The sequence below is a fragment of the Rhinatrema bivittatum genome, chromosome 7 (genome assembly GCF_901001135.1).
Source record: "Rhinatrema bivittatum chromosome 7, aRhiBiv1.1, whole genome shotgun sequence".
Taxonomy (NCBI): Eukaryota; Metazoa; Chordata; class Amphibia; order Gymnophiona; family Rhinatrematidae; genus Rhinatrema; species Rhinatrema bivittatum.
This window is the reverse complement of record NC_042621.1, coordinates 2,228,958-2,250,316: the sequence shown is the minus strand read 5'-3', so window position 1 is coordinate 2,250,316 and position 21,359 is coordinate 2,228,958. Positions and strand designations below refer to the sequence as shown.

General features: G+C 44.8%; 1 protein-coding gene across 1 annotated transcript in view; it reads left to right on the top strand.

Moving 5' to 3' along the window:
• Positions 1-10,461: 10,461 nt before the first annotated feature.
• FAM92B (family with sequence similarity 92 member B) overlaps positions 10,462-21,359 on the top strand; it is a 47,480-nt gene continuing 36,582 nt past the window's right edge. Inside the window, exons 1-2 of the mRNA XM_029608049.1 lie at positions 10,462-10,590; positions 13,020-13,254. Coding sequence (XP_029463909.1) covers positions 10,571-10,590; positions 13,020-13,254 — 255 coding nt within the window. The 5' untranslated portion in view covers positions 10,462-10,570. The remainder of the gene's footprint in view (positions 10,591-13,019; positions 13,255-21,359) is intronic.

Sequence of the window (21,359 nt, the reverse complement as noted above, 5' to 3'; positions counted from 1 at the left end):
GGCATTAAAAACCAGGCATTGTTTTCTTATCAGAGCAGCTCCACATATAGAAATGACATAGAAATGATGGCAGAAAAAGACCAATCGGCCCATCCAGTCTGCCCAGCAAGCTCCCACACTTATTTTCCCCTACGTATCTGTTTCACCAACCACCAATTTCAGGGCTCTTGTTGGTAACTGTTTGATTCAAGTTTCCTGCCATCCCCTGCCATTGATGCAGAGAGTAATGTTGGAGTTGCATCAAAGGTGAGCATAAGGCTTAATGGTTAAGGGTAGTAACCACCGCATCAAGCAAGTTATCCCGATGCTTGTTTACCCAGACTGCACAGATCATTGCCTTGTTGGATGTTGTCTGAATGTAAATCCTCTTTTCCACATTTCTTTCCCCCCCCGCCTTTGAAGCAGAGAGCAACTCTATATATGCATTCAAAGTGATGTATCAGGCTTAATTAGTTTAGGGTAGTAACCGCCGTATTAAGCAAGCTACCCACGCTTATTTGTTTACCCCGATTGTGAAGTTCAGTCCTTGTTGGTTGTTGTCTGAATGCAAATCCTCTTTTCCACATTTCCCCCTGCCGTTGAAGCTGACAGCAACGCTGTATATGCATTCAATGTAATGTATCAGGCTTAATTGGTTTAGGGTAGTAACCACCATAATAAGCAAGCTACCCCCATGCTTGTTTACTCCGATTGTGAATTTCAGTCCTTGTTGGTTGTTGTCTGAATGCAAATCCTCTTTTCCACATTTCCCCCTGCCGTTGAAGCAGAGAGCAACGCTGTATATTCATTCAAAGTGATGTATCAGGCTTAATTGGTTTAAGGTAGTAACTGCCGTAATAAGCAAGCCACCCCCATGCTTATTTGTTTATCCAGATTGTGAAGTTCAGTCCTTGTTTGTTGTTGTCTGAATGTAAATCCTCTTTTCCACATTTCTCCTTGTCTTAGAAGCAGAGAGCAATGTTGGAGTTGCATTAACCTTGCGAAGGCTTATTGAGTAAGGGTAGTAATCACCATGTAGTAGTCTCCACTCCAGTAATCCACCCCCTTGGTTCTTCACTTCATTCCCATCCTCTAGCCTTTATCGATCCACAGTGTTTATCCCATGCCCCTTTGAAATCCTTCACAGTTTTAGTCTTCACCACTTCCTCCGGAAGGGCATTCCAGGCATCCACTACCCTCTCTGTGAAGAAATACTTCCTGACATTGGTTCTGAGTCTTCCTCCCTGGAGCTTCAAGTCATGGCCCCTAGTTCTACTGATTTTTTTCCAGTGGAAAAGGTTTGCTGTTGACCATGGATCATTAAATCCTTTCAAGCATCTGAAAGTCTGTATCATATCACCCCTGCTCCTCCTCTCCTCCAGGGTATACATATTTAGGTTCTTCAGTCTCGCCTCATAAGTCATTTTATGAAGACCATCCACCTTTTTGGTCGCCCTTCTCTGGACCGCCTCCATCCTGTCCCTGTCCCTTTGGAGATACGGTCTCCAGAACTGAACACAATACTCCAGGTGAGGCCTCACCAAGGCCCTGTACAAGGGGATCATCACTTCCTTTCTCTTACTAGATATTACTCTCTCTATGCAGCCCAGCATTCTTCTGGCTTTAGCTATCGCCTTGTCACATTGTTTCGTCGACTTTAGATCGTTAGACACTATCACCCCAAGGTCTCTCTCCTGCTCCGTGCACATCAGCCCTTCACCCCCCATCAAATACAGTTCTTTCGTATTTCCTCACCTCATATGCATGACTCTGCACTTCTTGGCATTGAATCTCAGCTGCCATATCTTCAACCACTCTTCCAGCTTCCTTAAATCCCGTTTCATGCTCTCCACTCCTTCCGACATGTCCACTCTGTTGCAGATCTTAGTATCATCCGCAAAAAGACAAACCTTACCTTCTAGCCCATCTGCAATGTCTCTCACAAAGATATTGAACAGGACCTGTCCCAACACCGATCCTTGCAGCACTCCGCTTAACACCGCTTTCTCTTCAGAGTAAGTTCCATTTACCATCACACATTGTCTTCTGTCTGTTAACCAGTTTGCAATCCAGGCCACCACCTTGGCACTCACTCCTAAGCTTCTCGTTTTATTCACAAGCCTCCTATGCGGGACCATATCAAAAGCTTTGCTGAAATCCAAGTAGATGACATCGAGTGCTCTTCCTCGATCTAATTCCTTAGTCACCCAATCAAAAAAGTCAATCAGATTTGTCTGACAGGACCTTTCCCTGGTGAATCCATGCTGCCTCTGGTCCAGCAATTCTTCTAACTGTAGATAGTTCACTATTCTCTCTTTCAGCAGCAACTCCATTACTTTTCCTACCACCGGGGTGAGGCTAACCAGCCTGTAGTTACCAGCCTCCGCACTGCTCCCACTCTTGTGAAGTGGGACCACCACCGCTCTTCTCCAATCACTCGGCACCACTCCCGTTTCTAGAGATCTATTGAACAGGTCCCGCAGCGGACCCGCCAACACATCTCTGAGCTCCCTCAGTATCCTGGGATGAACCTCACCAGGCCCCATGGCTTTGTCAACTTTCAGTTTTCCTAGCTCTTCCCATACATTCTCTTCTGTAAACTGAGTTACATCTACTCCACTCCCCTCCAGTTTCTTGTTACCTAGCGACGGTCCTTCTCCAGGGTCCTCTTTAGTGAACACCGAACTGAAGTATTCATTTAATATTTCTGCCATTTCTTCATCTCTCTCCACATATTGGTCCTTTTCACCTTTCAATTTCACTATACCACTTTGGACTTTTCTCCTTTCTCTGAGGTATCTGAAAAATGTTTTGTCACCTCGCTTTACCTCTTTGGCAATCCTTTCTTCCACTTGACTTTTTGCCGTCTTCATTACTTTCTTCATCTCCCTCAGTTCCACCAGATATTCTTCCTTGTGCTCCTCCCTTTGAGATCCTTTATATTACTTGATCGCTGTTCTTTTAGCTTTTATTTGGTCAGCCACCTCCTTTGAGTACCAGATAGGTTTCATTTTTCTCTTGCTTTTCTTTACTTTTCTACCATATAGATTAGTTGCCTTGGTTATTGCTCCTTTTAGTTTGGCCCACTGTTGTTCCACATCTCTCATGTTCTCCCAGCCTTCTAGTTCTTCCTCCAGGTACTTCCCCATTTCATCAAAATCTGAGTTTTTGAAGTGCAAAACTCGGGTGTTCGTGCTTCTTCTCCAAATCCTGTTTGTGATATTAAACCATACCGTTTGATGATCACTGGTGCTGAGGTGGGCACCCACCTGGACATTAGAGACATTATCTCCATTAGTGAGCACTAAATCTAGTATAGCTCCCTCCCTTGTGAATTCCATTACCAATTGGGGTGTTCTCTAAGATTAAACGGTAGCAGATGTAATCACCTTCAAAGGGAAGCACTTTTTACTCATAGGAGTAAAATTATGGAATATTTTGCTACTGGAAATAGTTATGGTAACAACAAGGAATCAAGGGCCAGCTGGGTGCCACTTAGCTCTGTGGATAACCAGGGTTTGATTATCAGGCCAGGACTCTAGTTCTTGAGCTAGTTGGGGATGCTACAGAGGCAGCACATAATCTATAGGGGAACCCTTATTTCATCGGGCACTAGTCTATTGGAGTTACCAGGAACAGGCTAAGGGTCAGGGCAGGCAGCAGAGAAGCATAGTCAGGTCCAAGGCAAGAGGTCAGGTCCAGGTGCCAGACAAGTGTGGACAGGTCTAATGCAAAAGATCAGGTCCAGGTGGCAGGCAAGCATGGTCAGGTCCAAGGCCAAAGGTCAGTGCCAGAAGATCTGGCCAGGGGTGGATGAAGACAGATAAAGAGACACCGGATGAGAATGGGAGGAAGAAACGAGGCTGGACGAGACAGGCCGGGCAAGGCAAGGCTGGACGCAGGAACACTGCAACATATATACAGAGGGTGGGCACTGAAGCACAGGAACACAGGAATGGCTGAATGCATAAGCAGCACACAATGCTCTAGACAGGAGACCCGTTGCTGAGGCATCTTGGAATCATCCTGGGAAGCCTTATATAGGGAGAGCCAGTGATGTCATGTACAGGCTTTTCCAGAAGTGGGCTGTAAACTGTACTCCCCAGTCCATGAGGATGTGAAGAGAGAGCCCATGCAGATGGAAGATGTTTTGGACATGGCGATTGGCCAATTCAGGTACTGAAGGAAGGCCAAGGAGAGGCATGAAATGGGCCATTTTTGAAAAATGATCCACCTCTACCTCTAATGTTGTTGCGACTTGAAAGTGGAAGGTCAGTGACTAAGTTAATGGCCAAGTGGAGCCAAGGTTCCTTGGGAGCTGACAGCAGCAAAACATCCCCCAAGGTCAATCTTGAGAGCTCTTGTTCATGGCTCACTTGGGGTAGGACTCTATTATAGCACTTCACATCAGAAATTAACTCCAGGGTTCTGGTGATGCCTGGGAGTTATGGGCCCAGTGAAAAACTTTCTAATGTAGATGCTGAGGAACAAGTCTTCCCCGGTGGAACTGTCACTGTGGCAGTGACCACAATCCTTGCAGGGTTGATGAAATGTTGTGGGGCTCCAGAAAGCCTTCAGTATCAAAGGAGCAAGAGAGGGTGTCAGCCCATCGGTTTTTCTTTGCTGGGTGATACTGCTGCTCAAAGTTAAATCAGTTGAAAAATAGCGACAAATGGGCTTGCTGCAGTTTCAGTCACTGTGCTTGCGCACTAAGTGTTCCAGATTTTTGTGGTCCATGTAGATAATCACAAGGTGTCTGATCCCTTCAATAGATGTTGTCATTCCTCTAAGACTCGCTTCACTGCTAGTGGCTCGCAATCTGCAATGGTGTAGTATCTCTCTGCAGATGTACATTTTTTAGAGAAAATAGGAGCAGGTCACAAGAATTCCATGATTGTTGAACTGTAGAAGCATGGCTTAGAAGGGTCTGCGTGGTGCAGGCATGGGTCATGAGTGAATTCTTCCTTGATGCACTTAAATGCCTGATTAGCATTAACAGTCCAATTCTTGGTATCTGAACCCTTTTTGGTAAGAGCTGTGAGCGGTGCGCCCAATGTCAACTAGCTGTGTTGCAAACCCGAGAAAGCGCTGCAGGGCCTTGAGACCCATGGGTTGAGGCCACTCCAGGATGGCTTTCAGTTTCTCTGGGTCCATGTGTAGGCCTTACCGGGAAATGATATAGCCAAGGAATGGGAATCTGTCCTGTTCAAAAGTACATTTTTCTAATTTTGCGTAAAGGTGGTGCTCATGGAGTCTCTGGAGGACTTGTTTCATCTCAATGTTCTTTTAATGATCTTGAAAAGACTAGGATACTGTCCACATATATCACTACATGGGAGTAGAGAAGATCCAAAAATATTTCATTGATCGTAAACTGAAAGACCGCAGGGGAACTGCATAACCTGAAGATGTGTTAGGTGGTAAGGGACAGTCTTGTGGAAGTCATCTCAATGTATCACGCAAAGGGTTAATTTAGTCCCTTATGAGAGAGAAAAAACAATTATGCCTCCCCTCCCTTCCTCCTAACTTGAAGCCTGAATACTTTAAGATCACAAGCAGAGAGATCCAGAATACAAGATGGAGACAAAACCTAATTAAAAGAATAAGAATATCACTTACAGCTAGCTAGCAGATAGGGAAATTTTGTCCTTAAGTAGCTCTGCTTGCAACAGTCAAGAGCAGTTCAGGTAGTTTTGCTAGTGCTGACTGAAAACACCTGGCAACGTCCCTAGTTTAGTTTTCGGTAAAGCTTCTTTATTAAGAAATGGATTATAGACATAGTGTAGAACACGGTATTTACAGGTCCGTTTGTAGTGATTTAACAGTAGTGTTTCCTTGCTATATGATTGCTTTTATTTTACATTGATGACACTTCTGATGATTTTTTTTATTATCCTGGCTTTCTAGCATAATGTGTTCAGGTTTAGATAATGTACAAGGCTAATAATTACACATGTGAGTGAGAGAAGGTCTGTACAAAATGGCAATTAGAGGTAGTGAATAAACGATAAGACATCTGCCATTTCAGAGTTGTCTTGACACACACAGTAGTTTTCCTTATCAGTTAGCTTGGCAATACTTCAGGAGAGTTAGGATACAAAGAAAATTGCACAGTGCATGTCCAGACATAGGGATAAGACCCTAGCACCTAGTGGGATGGGCAGATTCTCTGCCAAGAGCTAAACAGATCATTTCAGTAAGATCCATCTCCCCAATGAAAAGAAAATTGCCGGTACCATTTTCAACCCTCCCCTGAGATAATGATTGTGACCATTGATTGAAGAGATAAGAAGGTGTTCATCTAGGAAAGTGGTAGCTTTTGCTAGGCCATTGTATATCATTTTCCTGGTTAGTTGAGGAATTATTTTACCTTGCTTATGTGCTGATAATAACCTCTTCTGTGACCCAGATATTCTTGTAAGCATCTGTTTGGGCATATATTATACAGATAATATAGTTTTTCATATTTCCACGTAAGCCATAGTCAAGAATCATTGTTTTTCTTAGGTGTTAGTGTGATCCAGATTACAGGGTAAAAACCCTCCATCTTTCCACCTGCTACAGAAGGGCATCACAGGATATTCATAGTGCCCATCCCTGGTATTAAAAGCAGTCTTCATAAGAACATAAGAGCATGCCATACTGGGTCAAACCAAGGGTCCATTCATAACCCTCTCAGATCCTAATCAGGGTGTACGCGCCCTGAAGGTCAAACTTGGTAAATATCTGCACCCCTCTGTGGAGAACAAAGAGCTCTATAATCAGTGGAAGAAAGTATCAGTTCTTCTTGGTAATTGCATTGAGCCCATGGTAGTCAAGGTTGTAGTGAACCGTCTTTCTTCCCCATGAAAAGAAGCCTGCCCCGGAAGGTGACAAAGAAGGTGAATGAATCCCCAGTCCAGATTTTCTTTGCTATATTTTGACGTGGCTTCTGTTTCCGGTATGGAGAGAGAGTAGACTCTACCCCTGGGTAGTTCCTTCCCTGGAATCAAGTCAATGGAAGAGTCATAGGAGTAATGTAGTGACAGGACCTCCACCTGCTGTTTGCTAAAGACATCCATATATTCTGCGTATTGTGGTGGTAGACCCAGTAGCTCTAGGGTGACAGCTCAAACAAGATGCACAACAGGTGAGACCTTGGAGACTCATTGCTCATGGCAGCAGGAGCTCCATCTGGTGATCTGTAATGTACCCCAATCAATGTGGGGTTGGTGCAGCGTGTACCAAGGTAGGCCTAAGATGACAGCGTTAACCGCCTTGGGAAGCATATACAAGCTAATTTGTTTTCCATGCATGAAGCCTGTCTGCATAGCAAGCAGAATAGTGGCCAGGTAGAGGTTCTCCATGAATAGAAGAGATTGTGAACGCACTGTTCAATGGAACAGTCGAGATAACATATTGATGTACTAAGGACTCGTAAATGAAGCTGCCTCCAGAGCTGGTATCCAGAAAGGCTTGTATATCAACATGGGTGCCCCCAAATGAGAGAAGTACTGGTACAAGAATTTGTGGAGAGGAGCATGGTTGACATAGAGTGACTTCTACCACCAGATATGTTTAAAAACATATCTCTTTTCCGCTGCATACAACATTACTTAACAACCCTTACAGTTATGGAATTCATTGTCATGAACATAACAAATCTGCCCTGATTTTATTAACCTTTCAGAAGTAGTTTTTACTAGTTTTAATGTTTTGGATGTATTGTTTTATTTGATATATTTTACTTGTTTTAATTTGTGTATTTATTATGTATGTTATATATTTGTAAACCACTTAGCCAGACAGATCCTGTTTAATTTGCGGTATATAAATTCTTTAAAATAAATAAATAAATAAATAAATAAATCTAGGTCCTGGCTGGGCAACAATTCACAAAGTGCCCAGAGGTGGCACAATATAAACAAAAATTGAGGGGTTTGTGTCTCTGCTTCTCCTCAGGGGTCAACTTGAGGTGATCTACTTGCATGAACTCCTCCTGTGATGGTTCGAACTCTGGAGATGACCTAGAAACCACTGGGTGCTGGAAACTAGGACAAGGCGAATGGGATGACAAGCCAAGCCCTTCTCTCAGGCCTGTTCTTGAAATCTGAAGTCCAGGCATATGGCCAGACTGATTAACCCTTTCAAGGTATCAGGTAGATCCTTGCCGGCCAGTTCATCTTTGATACATTCCGACAGCCCTTGCCTGAAGACAGTGATTAAGCTGTCACTGCCCCGCTGGAGTTCAGATGCTAGAATGCCGAAATGAACCACGTAATATCCTACTGACCAGGAGCCTTGTCGGATATGAAGAAGTTTGGTCACCATAGAAGATGTGCGGCCAGGCTCATCAAAAATCAGATTTCCAAGGAGTGGGTTGTCTCTCTCTCTCTGTCCCAGAAAAGTGAAGCCGAGGTTACGGCAGAACTGCCCAACAGGGACAAGATATATGTAACCTTGACCTGATCAGATGGAAAGAGGGGTGCTTGGAATTCAAGTTGCATCCAGCATTGATTCAAGAAGTCTCTACACTTGGTGGGATCCCCAATGTACCTTGGAAGAGAAGGCAGATGAAGCATGGGAGCAGCAGACTGTACTGGAGATACTGGAGCAGGTGCCATGGGAGCTGTTTGGGCAGCCATAGTCTGAAGATAACTGGCCATTGTATTCAGTTGGTCTTGCTGCTGTTTTAGCTGGTGAGCTAACCTGGCAATGGCGGCAGCCTGGGATGAGTCTGCCGAGCTCATGGCCTCAGCAAACTGTGATGAGTGGTGCAGGAATGAGCTCTTAGTGCTGTGGCATAGTTGATACTGCCTTATGGGCAAACTTACAAGGCCTATACCGACAGCTGGCAAATGCGCCCTAAAGCAGGACAGGCTGGAGCTTCACCAATATCAGCTGCCTCCCCTGCAGGTTGAGCCCTTGGGTTCTGGAGGCCAGCAGGTCTTAGGTGGGTCCCTGGAGCACACCAGGTTCAGAACAGGTAGGAGACTGGAGATAGCGGAAACAGGTCAAGGGTTGGGGCAGACGGCAGACAAGCAGTCAGGTCCAATGCAAGAGGTCAGATCCGGGTGGCACGCAAGTGTAGTTAGGTCCAAGGGAAGAGGGCAATACCAAAAGATCAGGCCAGGGGTTGACAAAGAGACACTGGAGGAGGAGATGAGGCTGGACGAGGAACACAGGAAGAGAGGAACGGCTGACCGGAGGGGCAGCATGTACTGCACCCGTTGCTGAGGCATTGCGGAATCATCCTGGGGAGCCTTATATAGGGAGAGCCAGTGAATTAATCACAGGGCGCTGTAGGGCTTCTTCCTGTCGTGGGCCCTTTAAGTCTTTACGCCTGCCATGCACACGTGGGTGCAAGGGGGCCTTAGGACAGAGCAGGAAGATGGTGGCATCTGTGCCACGGAAAGAGGCCAGTGGGGGTATGTGGTGAGTGAGGCAAAAAATCCCAGGTAGTATGAGTATGAGGCTGAGACCGTAGTCCAAAAGAGGTCAGTTCATGCTGAGCTGAAAGCGCAAAGAAGCAGGAAGAAATCTCGGAGACAAAAAAGAAGAAAAACTTAGAAGATCAAACTGTGGAACACTAGCATTTTGTGTTTCTTCCTGGGGGTGAATCACTCTCTTTCCCCTATCACTGCAATAAGTGTTTCAGTCAATTTCATTATAGCTGTACAATTAAATCTTTCGCTGTCAACAAAGATCTCATCAACCTCCAGGCACAGACACAAAATAATAATTCTTATTATGAAACCAGCGGGTCACAAGGTCTGAAGTTAAGGACATTCCAGGTATTTTCAAGCCCAAGCTTCACCTTTGCCATTGGCAGAGCTTCCATCCACTGTAAGCTGTGCAGAAGGGCATTTTAGAGGGAAATAAGAGAAACAGTTTGACCTCCAAGATGGTCTAAGTTGTAGAAGTTTTGAGAGAAAGTGAGAGGAGGAAAACTGTCAGCTTGGCTTCTAGAGTGCAGGGCTGGTACTTCCTTTAGGCAAACCAGGCTGGCACCTCGAGTGCCACAATTTGGGGGGGGGGCATCACCAACCTGCCAGCACAAGCCCTAGAGAGGTGCTGTGCCCGAGGCAGGGATGGCTGTGCTCTGCAGGGAATGCAGTGCTGGAGCTGCTGCTGCTGCCAGCAGGTAATCTGGTGTAGGAGGAAGTAAAACACTGTTGCACCGGCCCCGGATTCTAACACTCCAGACAGACTGCTCGGGCTGCCCCTTACCCCAGGTCCACCCAGCGGAATAATGCAGGCTAGGGTTCCCCCCCGCCCCCCGCATGCATGCATTTGTAGTTTTGATCTTCGTAGGGAAATCTGTAGAAAGAAAGCCTGAACTACGCCTGTGCGCTGGCAAAACCCACAAACCTGCTGCAAGCTACGGAGCTTCCAAAGTTAAACCGCCCCGACACCGCCCTCCCTGTTGCCATGGGAACCCACGCCTGCCTTGCCCCCGCTGCCATGAGAACCCAGGCCGGCCCCGCCCAGGCCCCGTCGCCGCCGAGGGCATTTCCATAGCAACCGGGCAGTCTGTGCCTCCGGAGCCTTTCCACGGCGCGCGCTCTCTCTCCCCACCGTCCACCTGTCCCCACCCCCGCTTTCTGCTGCAATGAACCTTATTCTGTCCAGGTAAGCGGCCAGAGGCGGAGGGGGTGGGGGGAGACACCCTGGGGCCCCCTGTGACGCGCTGTGTGGCCCGCACGGAGCCCATCTCGCCTGCAGGAGAGGCTGCCTGGAAACCCTTCTCCTAATGGTCTGGCGTTCGGGATAACCACAATGAATATGCATAGGAGAGAGGTGAATACGGAGGGGTCTCCAAAGTATGCAAATAAACCTCATGCACATTCATTACGGCTACCCTGAAAACCTCTGTCCTGCTGTTTGGTTTTGTTGCATGAACAAAATTATCCTTCCACTTAATCATCTGGGCTAATTTACAAAGTATAATTCAGGAGGCTCATTCTGAGGGAAGCAGCAGTTTCCCACCTCGTCCTTTTAGCCCCCCGGGCTAGGAGCAGCTGCATGCAGGGCTGCAGATGTTTTCATGTTATCCTAAACTTTAATTGAACTGTATTGGAAGGGTGATGGTTGCCAGACATGGCTTTTACTAGGGACTGATTGCTTTTTCCTGCCCTGGGAAAACAATGTTTGTATGCCAGGGAGTTAGCATGCTTCTTTTAATCCCCAAGTTTGCAAGTAGAGTATTTTTTTTACCCACTGACAAATGGGAAACCAGATTCCCACTAACCCTGGTTAGGAAGGAATTTTTGATCTCCTATCCCAGCCTTAACTTTGTGCAAATGAGAAAGTGGACATAATTGTCCCCTCGATGTAAAACTCCATTTGCGTGTGAGTGATCTCAGTCTCGGCATGATGAGTGTGCACATGCTCTAGATTTTCAGGACAGTTCTATCCAGTCCTGCCTTTACCCCATTAAATTCATGGACTTGCAGTTTTATTGCATTCTCCTGGAAAAGCAAGACTACAAATTCCTACGTGTAAAAGCAGGACTGGATCAACCAGTTGCCAACTCTAAAAATGGCTGGCTCTGGATGCAGCACAGCAGAGGCAGACTGTGAAGCAGGAAGAGGCCCCGGGGAGAGACATGCTCCGCTATGGCCAGGGGCAGGGATGCTTTGGGCTGCGGTGCCTGCATGCGGAGGCCGTGTCTGCTCCTCATTTTGCAATGGAGCCTTTCAGCTAGTTCAGGGCTTCCCAGACCTGGCCTGGAGACCCCACAGCCAGTCGGGTTTTGAGGATATCCACAATGAATATGCATGAGATAAATTTGCATACCACAGTATGCAAATGTTTCTCCCAGGACAGGTTTGGGACGCTCTGAGATAGTTAATTATAATTTTCACTGCTGGCTTTGTGTCACTTGCTACAAGGAAGCATGAAGAAGACTGGTGAAAAACGAGGGAAGGTGATGTAGGAGTGCTAGAAAATCCACATTGCAGCTTCATCTCTCTAGTGCTCGCTCCAGAGGTTTTAACTCAGGGGTGTCCAACTGCGGCCCTGGAGAGCCACAACCAGGCCAGGTTTTCAGGATAGCCACAATGAATACACATGAGATAGATTTGCATGCACCGCCTCCATTGTATACCAATAAATTCTATGCATATTCATTGTGGCTGTCATGAAAACCTGACCTGGTTGTGGCTCTCCAGGGCCGGATATGGTCCCTCCTGGTCACAGTTATCTATGTTTTAGTAAAGGAGTGATAATAAGGGGGGCAGCACAGTCTTATGTTGAAGATGCCCTAGCTGCAAAATATCTTGAAACTCCCTTCTCCCTGACCTTTGTTAAATGAATAAATTATGAGTGACATTATAAATATGCTGTTATTAAATAAACAGAATAAATATCAATCATGACATGAGATTATTTACTTCATGTTCCTTAGTATGATGAAAGGGTCTATTCACCTCAACTTGAGGTCCCAATATGGTACATCTCCTCCTCCCCCCCATAAAACTGCCTCTGTTAAAAATAATAATAATAATACTTATAGTGAGATTTAACATGAAAATATTTTTAGTGTTGCTATAACTTTGCTGTTATTTCAGTGGAGAGAGAGAGAGATTGACTGGCATTATACAGCAGCCGCGAACCAAGACACTGGTTCAGTTTCCCTACCAACTACTCACTGTCTGATGCTGATGAAGTTCCTCAAACTTCTTTATATGCTATATAGAGTAGGGATGTTGTAAAGATGTGAATTGCCCTATGTACTTTGTTCACTGATGGTATGTTATAAATGGTATTATCAGTCTTATATCCTAATCTAATTAACCATACTTAACTGTGCAGGTAATCAATACCACAACAGTAAGCAGTAGAAGCATTTCCCTACTCTAGTTCACATGTACTGTTTATAATTCATGCACCCTTTAAATCTTAATACAGGAACTGTGTAGAGTTCTTTCTGGTCCGAAAAGGTTTCTGAGCAGCTGTTGAACATGCTTCTTTATCAGGACAGAAGCCTAGAAAGTGTAGTTTTCCAGTATTCTGAAGGCAGTATGTGCCGTGGGTAACAAGCAGATGTTCTCTTCCAGAGATGCTCAAGTTAAGATCATGGAAAACACAGTCAACAACGCAGAGCAGTATTTTGGCCAGTTCTGCTCCCTGATGGCTTCCTACACTCGGAAGACGGCCAAGCTGCGGGACAAGGCAGATGTGCTGGTGAAGCAGCTGATTGACTTTGCAAACACTGAGAATCCTGAACTGCGAACTGCTCTGAAGAACTTGGCTGAGGACTTGGCCAAAGTGCAAGATTATAGGCAGGCAGAGGTAAGGTAAACACTCGGGGCCCAGCCTAGGTCCGAAATTCAGATTCCAGGTATTACACAAATCTAACTCTTTGCACTAATGCAACATCTAAGGCAGTATTTTCCAACCTAGTTTCCCCAAGCTTACTCCGACTTCACTGCTGGCCCAGCCATACCTTTGGAATAGTTGCTATCTGGGGCCACATGTCTCTGGTTGAGTTTGAATCACACAGTGCCCAAATTCCTTACTACTCACTGCTACTACTGCTTATCACTTCTATAGCGCTACTCGATGTATGCAGCGGGGTACAGAAACACATACGAGTCAGTCCCTGTTCAGTGGAGCTTACAGTCTAATCAAGACAAGCATACAGGGTTAGACTGTGAGAACAGCATGGGAGTTTGGACAAGGTATGCATGGTACTGGAAGGAGACAGCTGATCGGCGGGCAGGGATGGCAGTCAGCATCAAGAAATAGTGGAGGAGGGACCAGCCTGATGGGGTGGAGGCAGTATTGCAGGCTCTGAGGGGGATGATTGAGGCTGGGGAAGGCTTTGAGGAAGATGATTGAGGCTGAGGGAGAGCACTGAGGAGGGATGAGTCTGGAGTGGAGATTGAGGCTAGTGACGGGAGCACTGAGATTTGAAGCTTGTATGGGGGATGACTGAGGCTGGGGGCGCTGTAGGATGATGGTTGAGGCTGGTGAGGTGGAAGTTTATAGGGATACCTCATTCCGAACACTCCCCTCCTACCCCCAAGGGAGGTCCCCTCAGATTCCTTAACCCTTATAAAGCTTGAAAACCACTGATCCAAGGTGTGCTTTTGAAATGCTAGACTGAAAGCTGGTTTTAAGTCCAATTTTTAACAAGTATTTGTTTTCTTGGGAAATTTAATCAAAAATGGTTCCTTTGGCTTATGGAGGTAAATATAGGTCTGGAAGATGTGAGAAGGCCTGCAATCAGAGCTGCCAAATGACCCAGTACCCAAATGATGGGAGATTTCAGACTGGTCATGACTTGGTCTCTGTTTACTGATGCATTTTGGGAGTTGTAGTACTCATTTCAAATGGAATAAAAAGCAGGAGTATATCTACCACACGGCATTGGGATGTAAGGGAACCCTGCCCCGCTACCACCCCTAGGAATGCGGTAAACGGATTGCTCATCAGCGCCGTGGAATAGGCGTAGCTACAAGACTGAGCTGTCAAAAGATTTAAGATGGGGAAATTATTGTAGGGAAGATGGTAAGGTTGAATCTTAGTGTTACCCAGGAAACTTCACTTCAAATGTCAGTATCAGAGGAAGGTCAGAAAGCTCGCTATACATCGGAAACCCAATTATAAAGAAACAGATCATCCTCTAGCACTTTGTTTTCCATATTCCTAATTCGTTAATTCTCAGAGCAATATCCATGGCATGATGAGCCTCATCTAGCCTCCTGATATGATGCCCTTTATTGGGTAATTTGAAACATAAAACCAGGCTTTAATGAGTAAACTGACAGTGACTGCTGAGCGACTGCTTTTTGGGAACAAAAATCGGCAGAAGGTGGGCATTAATAAGGAAGGATTGATTCCTGTGAGGGAAGTGGTTTTTTCTTGATACTTCTGCATTGATAATTAAATATACATTTCTTTAAAAGTGGCATTAAGATGTGCAGCATGCTTTAATTTAAATGCCCTAAACAGCTGCTGTGTCAGCATGCTGCATTTAATAAGAAAACACGATAATACTGAACAAACAATTTTGATTTGGGCACTGGAGCTGCTGTACCTGTGATGAAGGCAGTAAATTGTTTTTCACTCTTTGGTTCCAGCGCTCCTCTAATTAAATCCGACTGCGTGCTGTAAAAGGTAGACCGTGGCTGCAAAAGAGCTGTGAGGTAAAACAAGAGCATTAAATTTACACTGAAAATAAGTTCTGCTGCATACGCCACGATCGTTCAGGAGCAAAAGGGCATTGGCGAGGGAGAGCTGGAAAGGAAAGCCGATGAACTGAGAGGCAAACCAAGTCCCTTACGAAGCAGAGACAGTGAGGGAGCACAAGGAAACTGCTTTGGGGAAGGAGACAGAAGAGAGAAGCAGATATAACCAACGTCCTAGAGGGAGCCAATGGCACCGACCCCCGGGGGAAACCTATTTTAAAAGTTGTAGGGCATAGGTTTGGAGAAGCAGAAAGCACAAGAGCTCAAAAAAAGACTAGGAGGTGAGCGGCTGAAACTTGTAGAGAATGAGATTTGTTATAAATTGTGCTGAGGCGCCTGCCAAGCCGCACACTTGGGCCAGGACACAGCAGTGGTGGCTGAACATGAAACTGAAGGGCTGAGGTTGGGAAGAGCAGGTTCACAGGTCTCTGGTATTGAATGCTGGCACCTCTTTTTGCACACTTCTCCAGGAGTCCAGTTCTCTTCAGTTCCTCATTCATTTATAGGCAACTTCTGATTGACCTTCTGATTTTTCTTGATCTGCATCCATTTCTGAGTTCTTGGACTACACTGGGAATGATGAATGTTATGGTCACGGGGCCCAATAAACATGAGATGCAGGTGATGGCATCTCTATGGACCGATGAGGATAAACACACCTTGAAGGCAATGCAGTAAAAAAAAATGTAAAAAGGAAGAAAACACATTTGACCAAGATTTTGTCATTTGGAATTTCTCTTAGAAGGACCTTTCTTAATTGCATATATTAGCTATGTAATTGTAATAATCTATTTTTGCATGACTTACCTTACATATTTTACTGTACAAAAATTGATATATATGTAAAAATGAGATACTATCATAGTGTGTTCAGTGCATAGACTCTGTATATTACAGATAAGAAAATACTTTTGCTTTCCTCTTCATCCAGGCAAGCCAGTCCACACCAATGGGTTTTGCACTCCAACCAGCAGATGGAGACAGTGAGCAACGACTCACTGATTTCACCTCATATAGCTCTGCTCAGGCACCAGCCAGCCAGTTTTTCTCCGTTTCCAGCAGGTGGTGAACATGCATCTGGGCTTGTGGATCTTGGCCTCCTTCACTTGAACAGGCCAGTTTCACCTCCTGTGGTGATAGTAGTAGCTCCCTCCCTCAATTGAGGGTCTGAAAAACAATCTCAGGAGAAAAAAAAAATATATAGAACAGGAGTGAGGTGAAGGCTGTGGCCCTAGCTCTCCTGCGGACAGGAGAAGAGATCGGGTAGGGTAAGGAGAGCTTGGGCTCAGCCCTGCTGCTTAGTCCTCTTCTCTGTGTGGTCCTTCTTTCTTCCCTCTACTCTCTCTCTGCCATTCTTTACTTATATTGCTGATCTTGCCTAGAAAGTTCATTGAAGAAAAAAAAAAAAAAAGCACGTGCATTGGGCAAGCACTGGGAGCAGGTGCCAGTGCGATCCTTTGTAGGCTGGGCAGGCAGACAGCTGCGATCGCAGCCGCACCAAGCCATGCGATGAAGGAGTGCTGAGGGGTTAATTTTAGAACCGGCGAAGTTGTAGCAGCACTGAAGACACATGCGGCAGGCACCGTTTTAAGTGGCAGGAACTGCTGAGGCACATGGTGGGAAACGTTTGCTCAGCTTTTTAAGGGGAAGCGAGAGAGAGTGTGACATGCATTGGGGGAGCAGCACAGGAAGAAGCTTCTCATCTGCTCAGATTGCCATATGAGGGTCCTTAGCCCCACGAGGTCTCTCAAAAGTGTCAAAAGTGTGTGGAGGCCCAGGGAGATGTCTCCACAGGGGAATTTGCCCCTGCAGGGACCTCAGAGACTCCCGCTTTACAGGCAGAGGTATGGCAGTGGCTTTTACAGAGCGGGTGAGGAGTCTTCCTCACCTCCTCTCCTACCAATCCCCTCGGGAGTGGGCTCTGAGAGGGCTTTGCCTATCCCGGGGATGGCTTTTTCTGCCATTTCATGGGTGGAATTTTTTAAGGATCTCCAGGCCTTCTGTCAGGGTCAAGGAGGTCCCCAGGAAGAGGCTAGGGATCACCCGCTTCAGAAGTCTCCCTCCTTTGGACCTAGGAAGCGTTCCAGGGAATCCTTGTCTCCTTTCAGGAGGAAGAGGAGAAGGAGAAGACGAGAAGGAGATGGATGGAGGGAGAGGAGAAGGAGATAGACGGAGGGAGAAGAAGGCAAGGCAGGGATCCTTCAGGAGACTCAGATGAGGAGTCAGAATCCTCAGAGGGGGATCCCGATAATCCATTATTGGAAGAGGGGGAGAGTTCCCTAGATGCTGAGCCTCATAGAACTATGCTGCGGCTTTTTCACAGGGACAAGATGTCTGGTTTAATTTTGCAGATCTTGAAAACCCTTGGTTGTGAGGAGATCTTGCCAGCAGCAACCAAAGATCTGAAGTGGAACCCTGTAATGGTCAGCTTGTGCAAGGCATCCTGGTTTTTTTCCTCTGCATGAGGCCGTCCTGGAACTGATAGATTTGGAATGGAGCGCATCTGAGGCTAAAAGAAAATTAGGTCTTACCTTTGATAATTTTCGTTCCTGTAGTACCACGGATCAGTCCAGACTCCTGGGTTTTGCCCCCCCTCTAGCAGATGGAGACAGAAGTTTACAAACAAAACTCCGCCTTATCTAGGCTGGTGCCACCTACAGTCTGGCAGTATTACTTAATGTCAAAGCAGAATGAAGCCCCAATAAAACACCAAATTAACTATATATAGTAACCTAACAACAAGAACCGGCTCAACAACCCCCCCAAATGGGAACAGAACCCGAGCCATCGATAACAGGATAGACAGGAAGGAGCTGAGAATGAAAGAAAAAGCAATCATTACGGACTCTCCCTTGTCATAACAGAATAAATGGGCGGGACTCTGGACTGATCCGTGGTACTACAGGAACGAAAATTATCAAAGGTAAGACCTAATTTTCTTTTCCCTGTACGTACCCGGATCAGTCCAGACTCCTGGGATGTACCAGAGCTACCTCAAAAGGGATGGGATCCGGAGAGTCCTGCTCTGAGCACCCCTGTACCAAAATTTATTTATTTATTTATTTATTTATTTAATTAAACATTTTTGTATACCGAACATATTGTGTACACTTCAAGTCGGTTTACAATAAAACAACAGACTGTCTAACGACATGTCTTAAAACAAATAAAATATTATAAATGATAAAACAAAATTAAAATGAAACCCTATAATAATAACATTAAATTATACAATAATCAGTTAAAAAATAATAAAATACATACAATCGTACCATCTTCAAACTAGTAATAGGGTTAAAATAAAATAAAATAAAATCTAGTAGTTATCCCAGGAAAATCTATTAGAATCATTCTGGCGATAATGTCGGGCGAACGTGTGTAAGGATTTCCATGTCGCTGCCCTACAAATCTCTTCTGGGGATATATGGTGGCATTCCGCCCAGGACGCAGCCTGGGAACGCGTAGACTGGGCCTTGAGACCCACAGGTAAAGACCTACCCTGCAACAGATACGCAGAACTGATTGCCTCTTTCAACCAGCGGGCAATAGTAGTCTTAGAAGCAGCATTACCCCGACGAGGTCTGCTCCAAAGTACAAACAGATGGTCTGATACCCTGAAGGCGTTAGTAACATCCAGGTAGTGCAACATTGTCCGACGAACATCCAACCTGCGCAAATCCTTATACAAAGGATCCACCCTATCCAAATCGGAAAACGAAGGCAATTCAACTGTTTGATTAAGATGAAACGCAGATATCACCTTAGGTAAAAAAGAAGGAACTGTACGAAGCGACACCCCGTTTCCGAAATTCGTAAAAAGAGCTCCCGACAAGACAGAGCTTGGAGCTCGGAAACCCGCCTTGCCGAGACAATTGCCACCAAGAACACCACCTTCAGTGTCAAATCTTTTAAGGTAGACTTGTGAATAGGCTCAAAGGGAGCGCCACACAAAGCCTTCAACACCAGATTCAGATTCCAGGAAGGACAAGGACTATGTAACGGTGGACGTAAATGCTTAGCACCCCGAAGAAATCGAATCACATCTGGATGCGACGACAACGACACACCTTGAACCTGACCATGCAACGACGTCAGAGCCGCCACCTGCACCCATAGGGAACTACACGATAGCCCCTTTGCCAAACCATCCTGGAGAAAGCTTAAGATCTCGGGCACGGAAGCGCGAGTGGGCATCACATCCCGATCAAGACAACACATCTCAAATACCTTCCAGACGCGCACATAAAAATCAATCTCTGGAAAATGGTTTCTTTCCATCTTCCCTCAAAAAAACCTCCATACTTCCAATTTTAAAAAATAAATCAAAGGATGATTTTGATCTTAACAATTTCAGACCCATTGCTACATTAACATCCCTAGCTAAGCTGATTGAATCAGTAGTGTTATCTCAATTATCAAATTATCTGTCAGAAAATGACATACTACACACAAACCAACATGGATTTCGCAAGGGTCACTCCACTGAAACTCTTCTGTTGACTTCATTTGACACTATATTTCGGGCTTTTGATTCTTACACAGATCACATCATTGTTTTCTTAGATATTTCCGCGGCTTTTGATACTGTTGATCACCAAATTCTCATCTCCATTCTCAAATCTATAGGTATTTCGGGTGCTGTATTACAATGGTTTATTTCATTTTTATCTGATCGCATTCAACAAGTCAATATAAACAATCATTCTTCTGAACCATACTCTATTGCATCGGGTGTTCCACAAGGTTCTTCTCTATCCCCTATTCTCTTCAACATCTATCTACTACCTCTTTGCCGCATCTTAGCCTCACTAAACATACAATTCAAAATCTACGCCGATGACATACAGTTTATGGTACCATACAACACCTCTTGGACTCACACATTATCCTTAGTATCTTTATACCTCACGACTATTGACACATGGCTCTCTCACAATAGACTAAAACTAAATCCAAAAAAACCAGAAATAGTCCACCTCTCATCAATTACAGATTCATCCATAGGTCCTCCCCTTCAATTAGTATTTAACGGTATCACTATCCCCATCTCCAAATCTGCAAAAAATTTAGATATAACCATTAATTCAGATCTTTCATTAAAACAACACATATCCATAATTACCAGAAATTCATTTTATAAGCTTCAACTCTTGAAACGGCTTCGTCCTCTACTTTTCTTTCACGATTTTCGGACTATACTTCAATCACTCATCTTTTCGAGGCTTGACTACTGTAATTCTCTTTATATAGGTCTCCCAGATAACACACTTCACTCACTTCAACTGATCCAAAATGCAGCAGCACGTATCTTAACAAACTCTTCCATAAAAAATCACATCACTCCGATACTTCAATCATTACATTGGTTACCAATTAAATACAGAATACAATTCAAGATCCTGTCCATTATACACTCTCTCATCTACACTCCTAATTCAATTACCTTATGTTCCATTCTCCGGATTTACAAACCCACCAGACATCTAAGATCACTGGACAAAAACCTCTTAGACATCCCATCACCACGACAGGCCCGTCTTGACATCACCAGAAAAAGATCATTCTCTGTCATTGGACCAATCTTATGGAACGCATTACCAGACTCTTTAAGATCCATATCCAACTCCAAACACTTCAAAAAATCCCTAAAAACACATTTATTTCAATCTACTTTCCATATATCACACACTAAATAACATAACTACTTCTCCATCACACAGGGCACAACGTTATTATATATTGATTTATTTTTTATGTAAACTATTCATTGTTTTAGATTTTTATTTTTATTATATATTTTTGTAATTTTGAGCTTTTATAATTTGATAATCTTTATGTTCTTTTAAATTTAAATCTTTATTTACATTTGTTTTTTTATTTAGTTATGAAAACCGTTTTGATTAAACACTGTTTGTAAAGACGGTATACAAACACTTTTAAATAAATAAATAAATAAATAAATAAATAAGGGCGTAGAAGCCTTGCGGGACCTTAAAAGGGTGGTTACTACCACATCCGAATAGCCCCTGGACTTCATCCTTCTCCTCTCAAAAGCCATGCCACTAGACAGAAGCGTTTGACCTGGTCGAAACAAACGGGTCCTTGATGAAGAAGATCCGGTACATACGGAAACCGAATGGGGTCCTCTAGTGCTAGGTTTTGGAGATCCGCAAACCAAGGATGACGCGGCCATTCGGGTGCGAC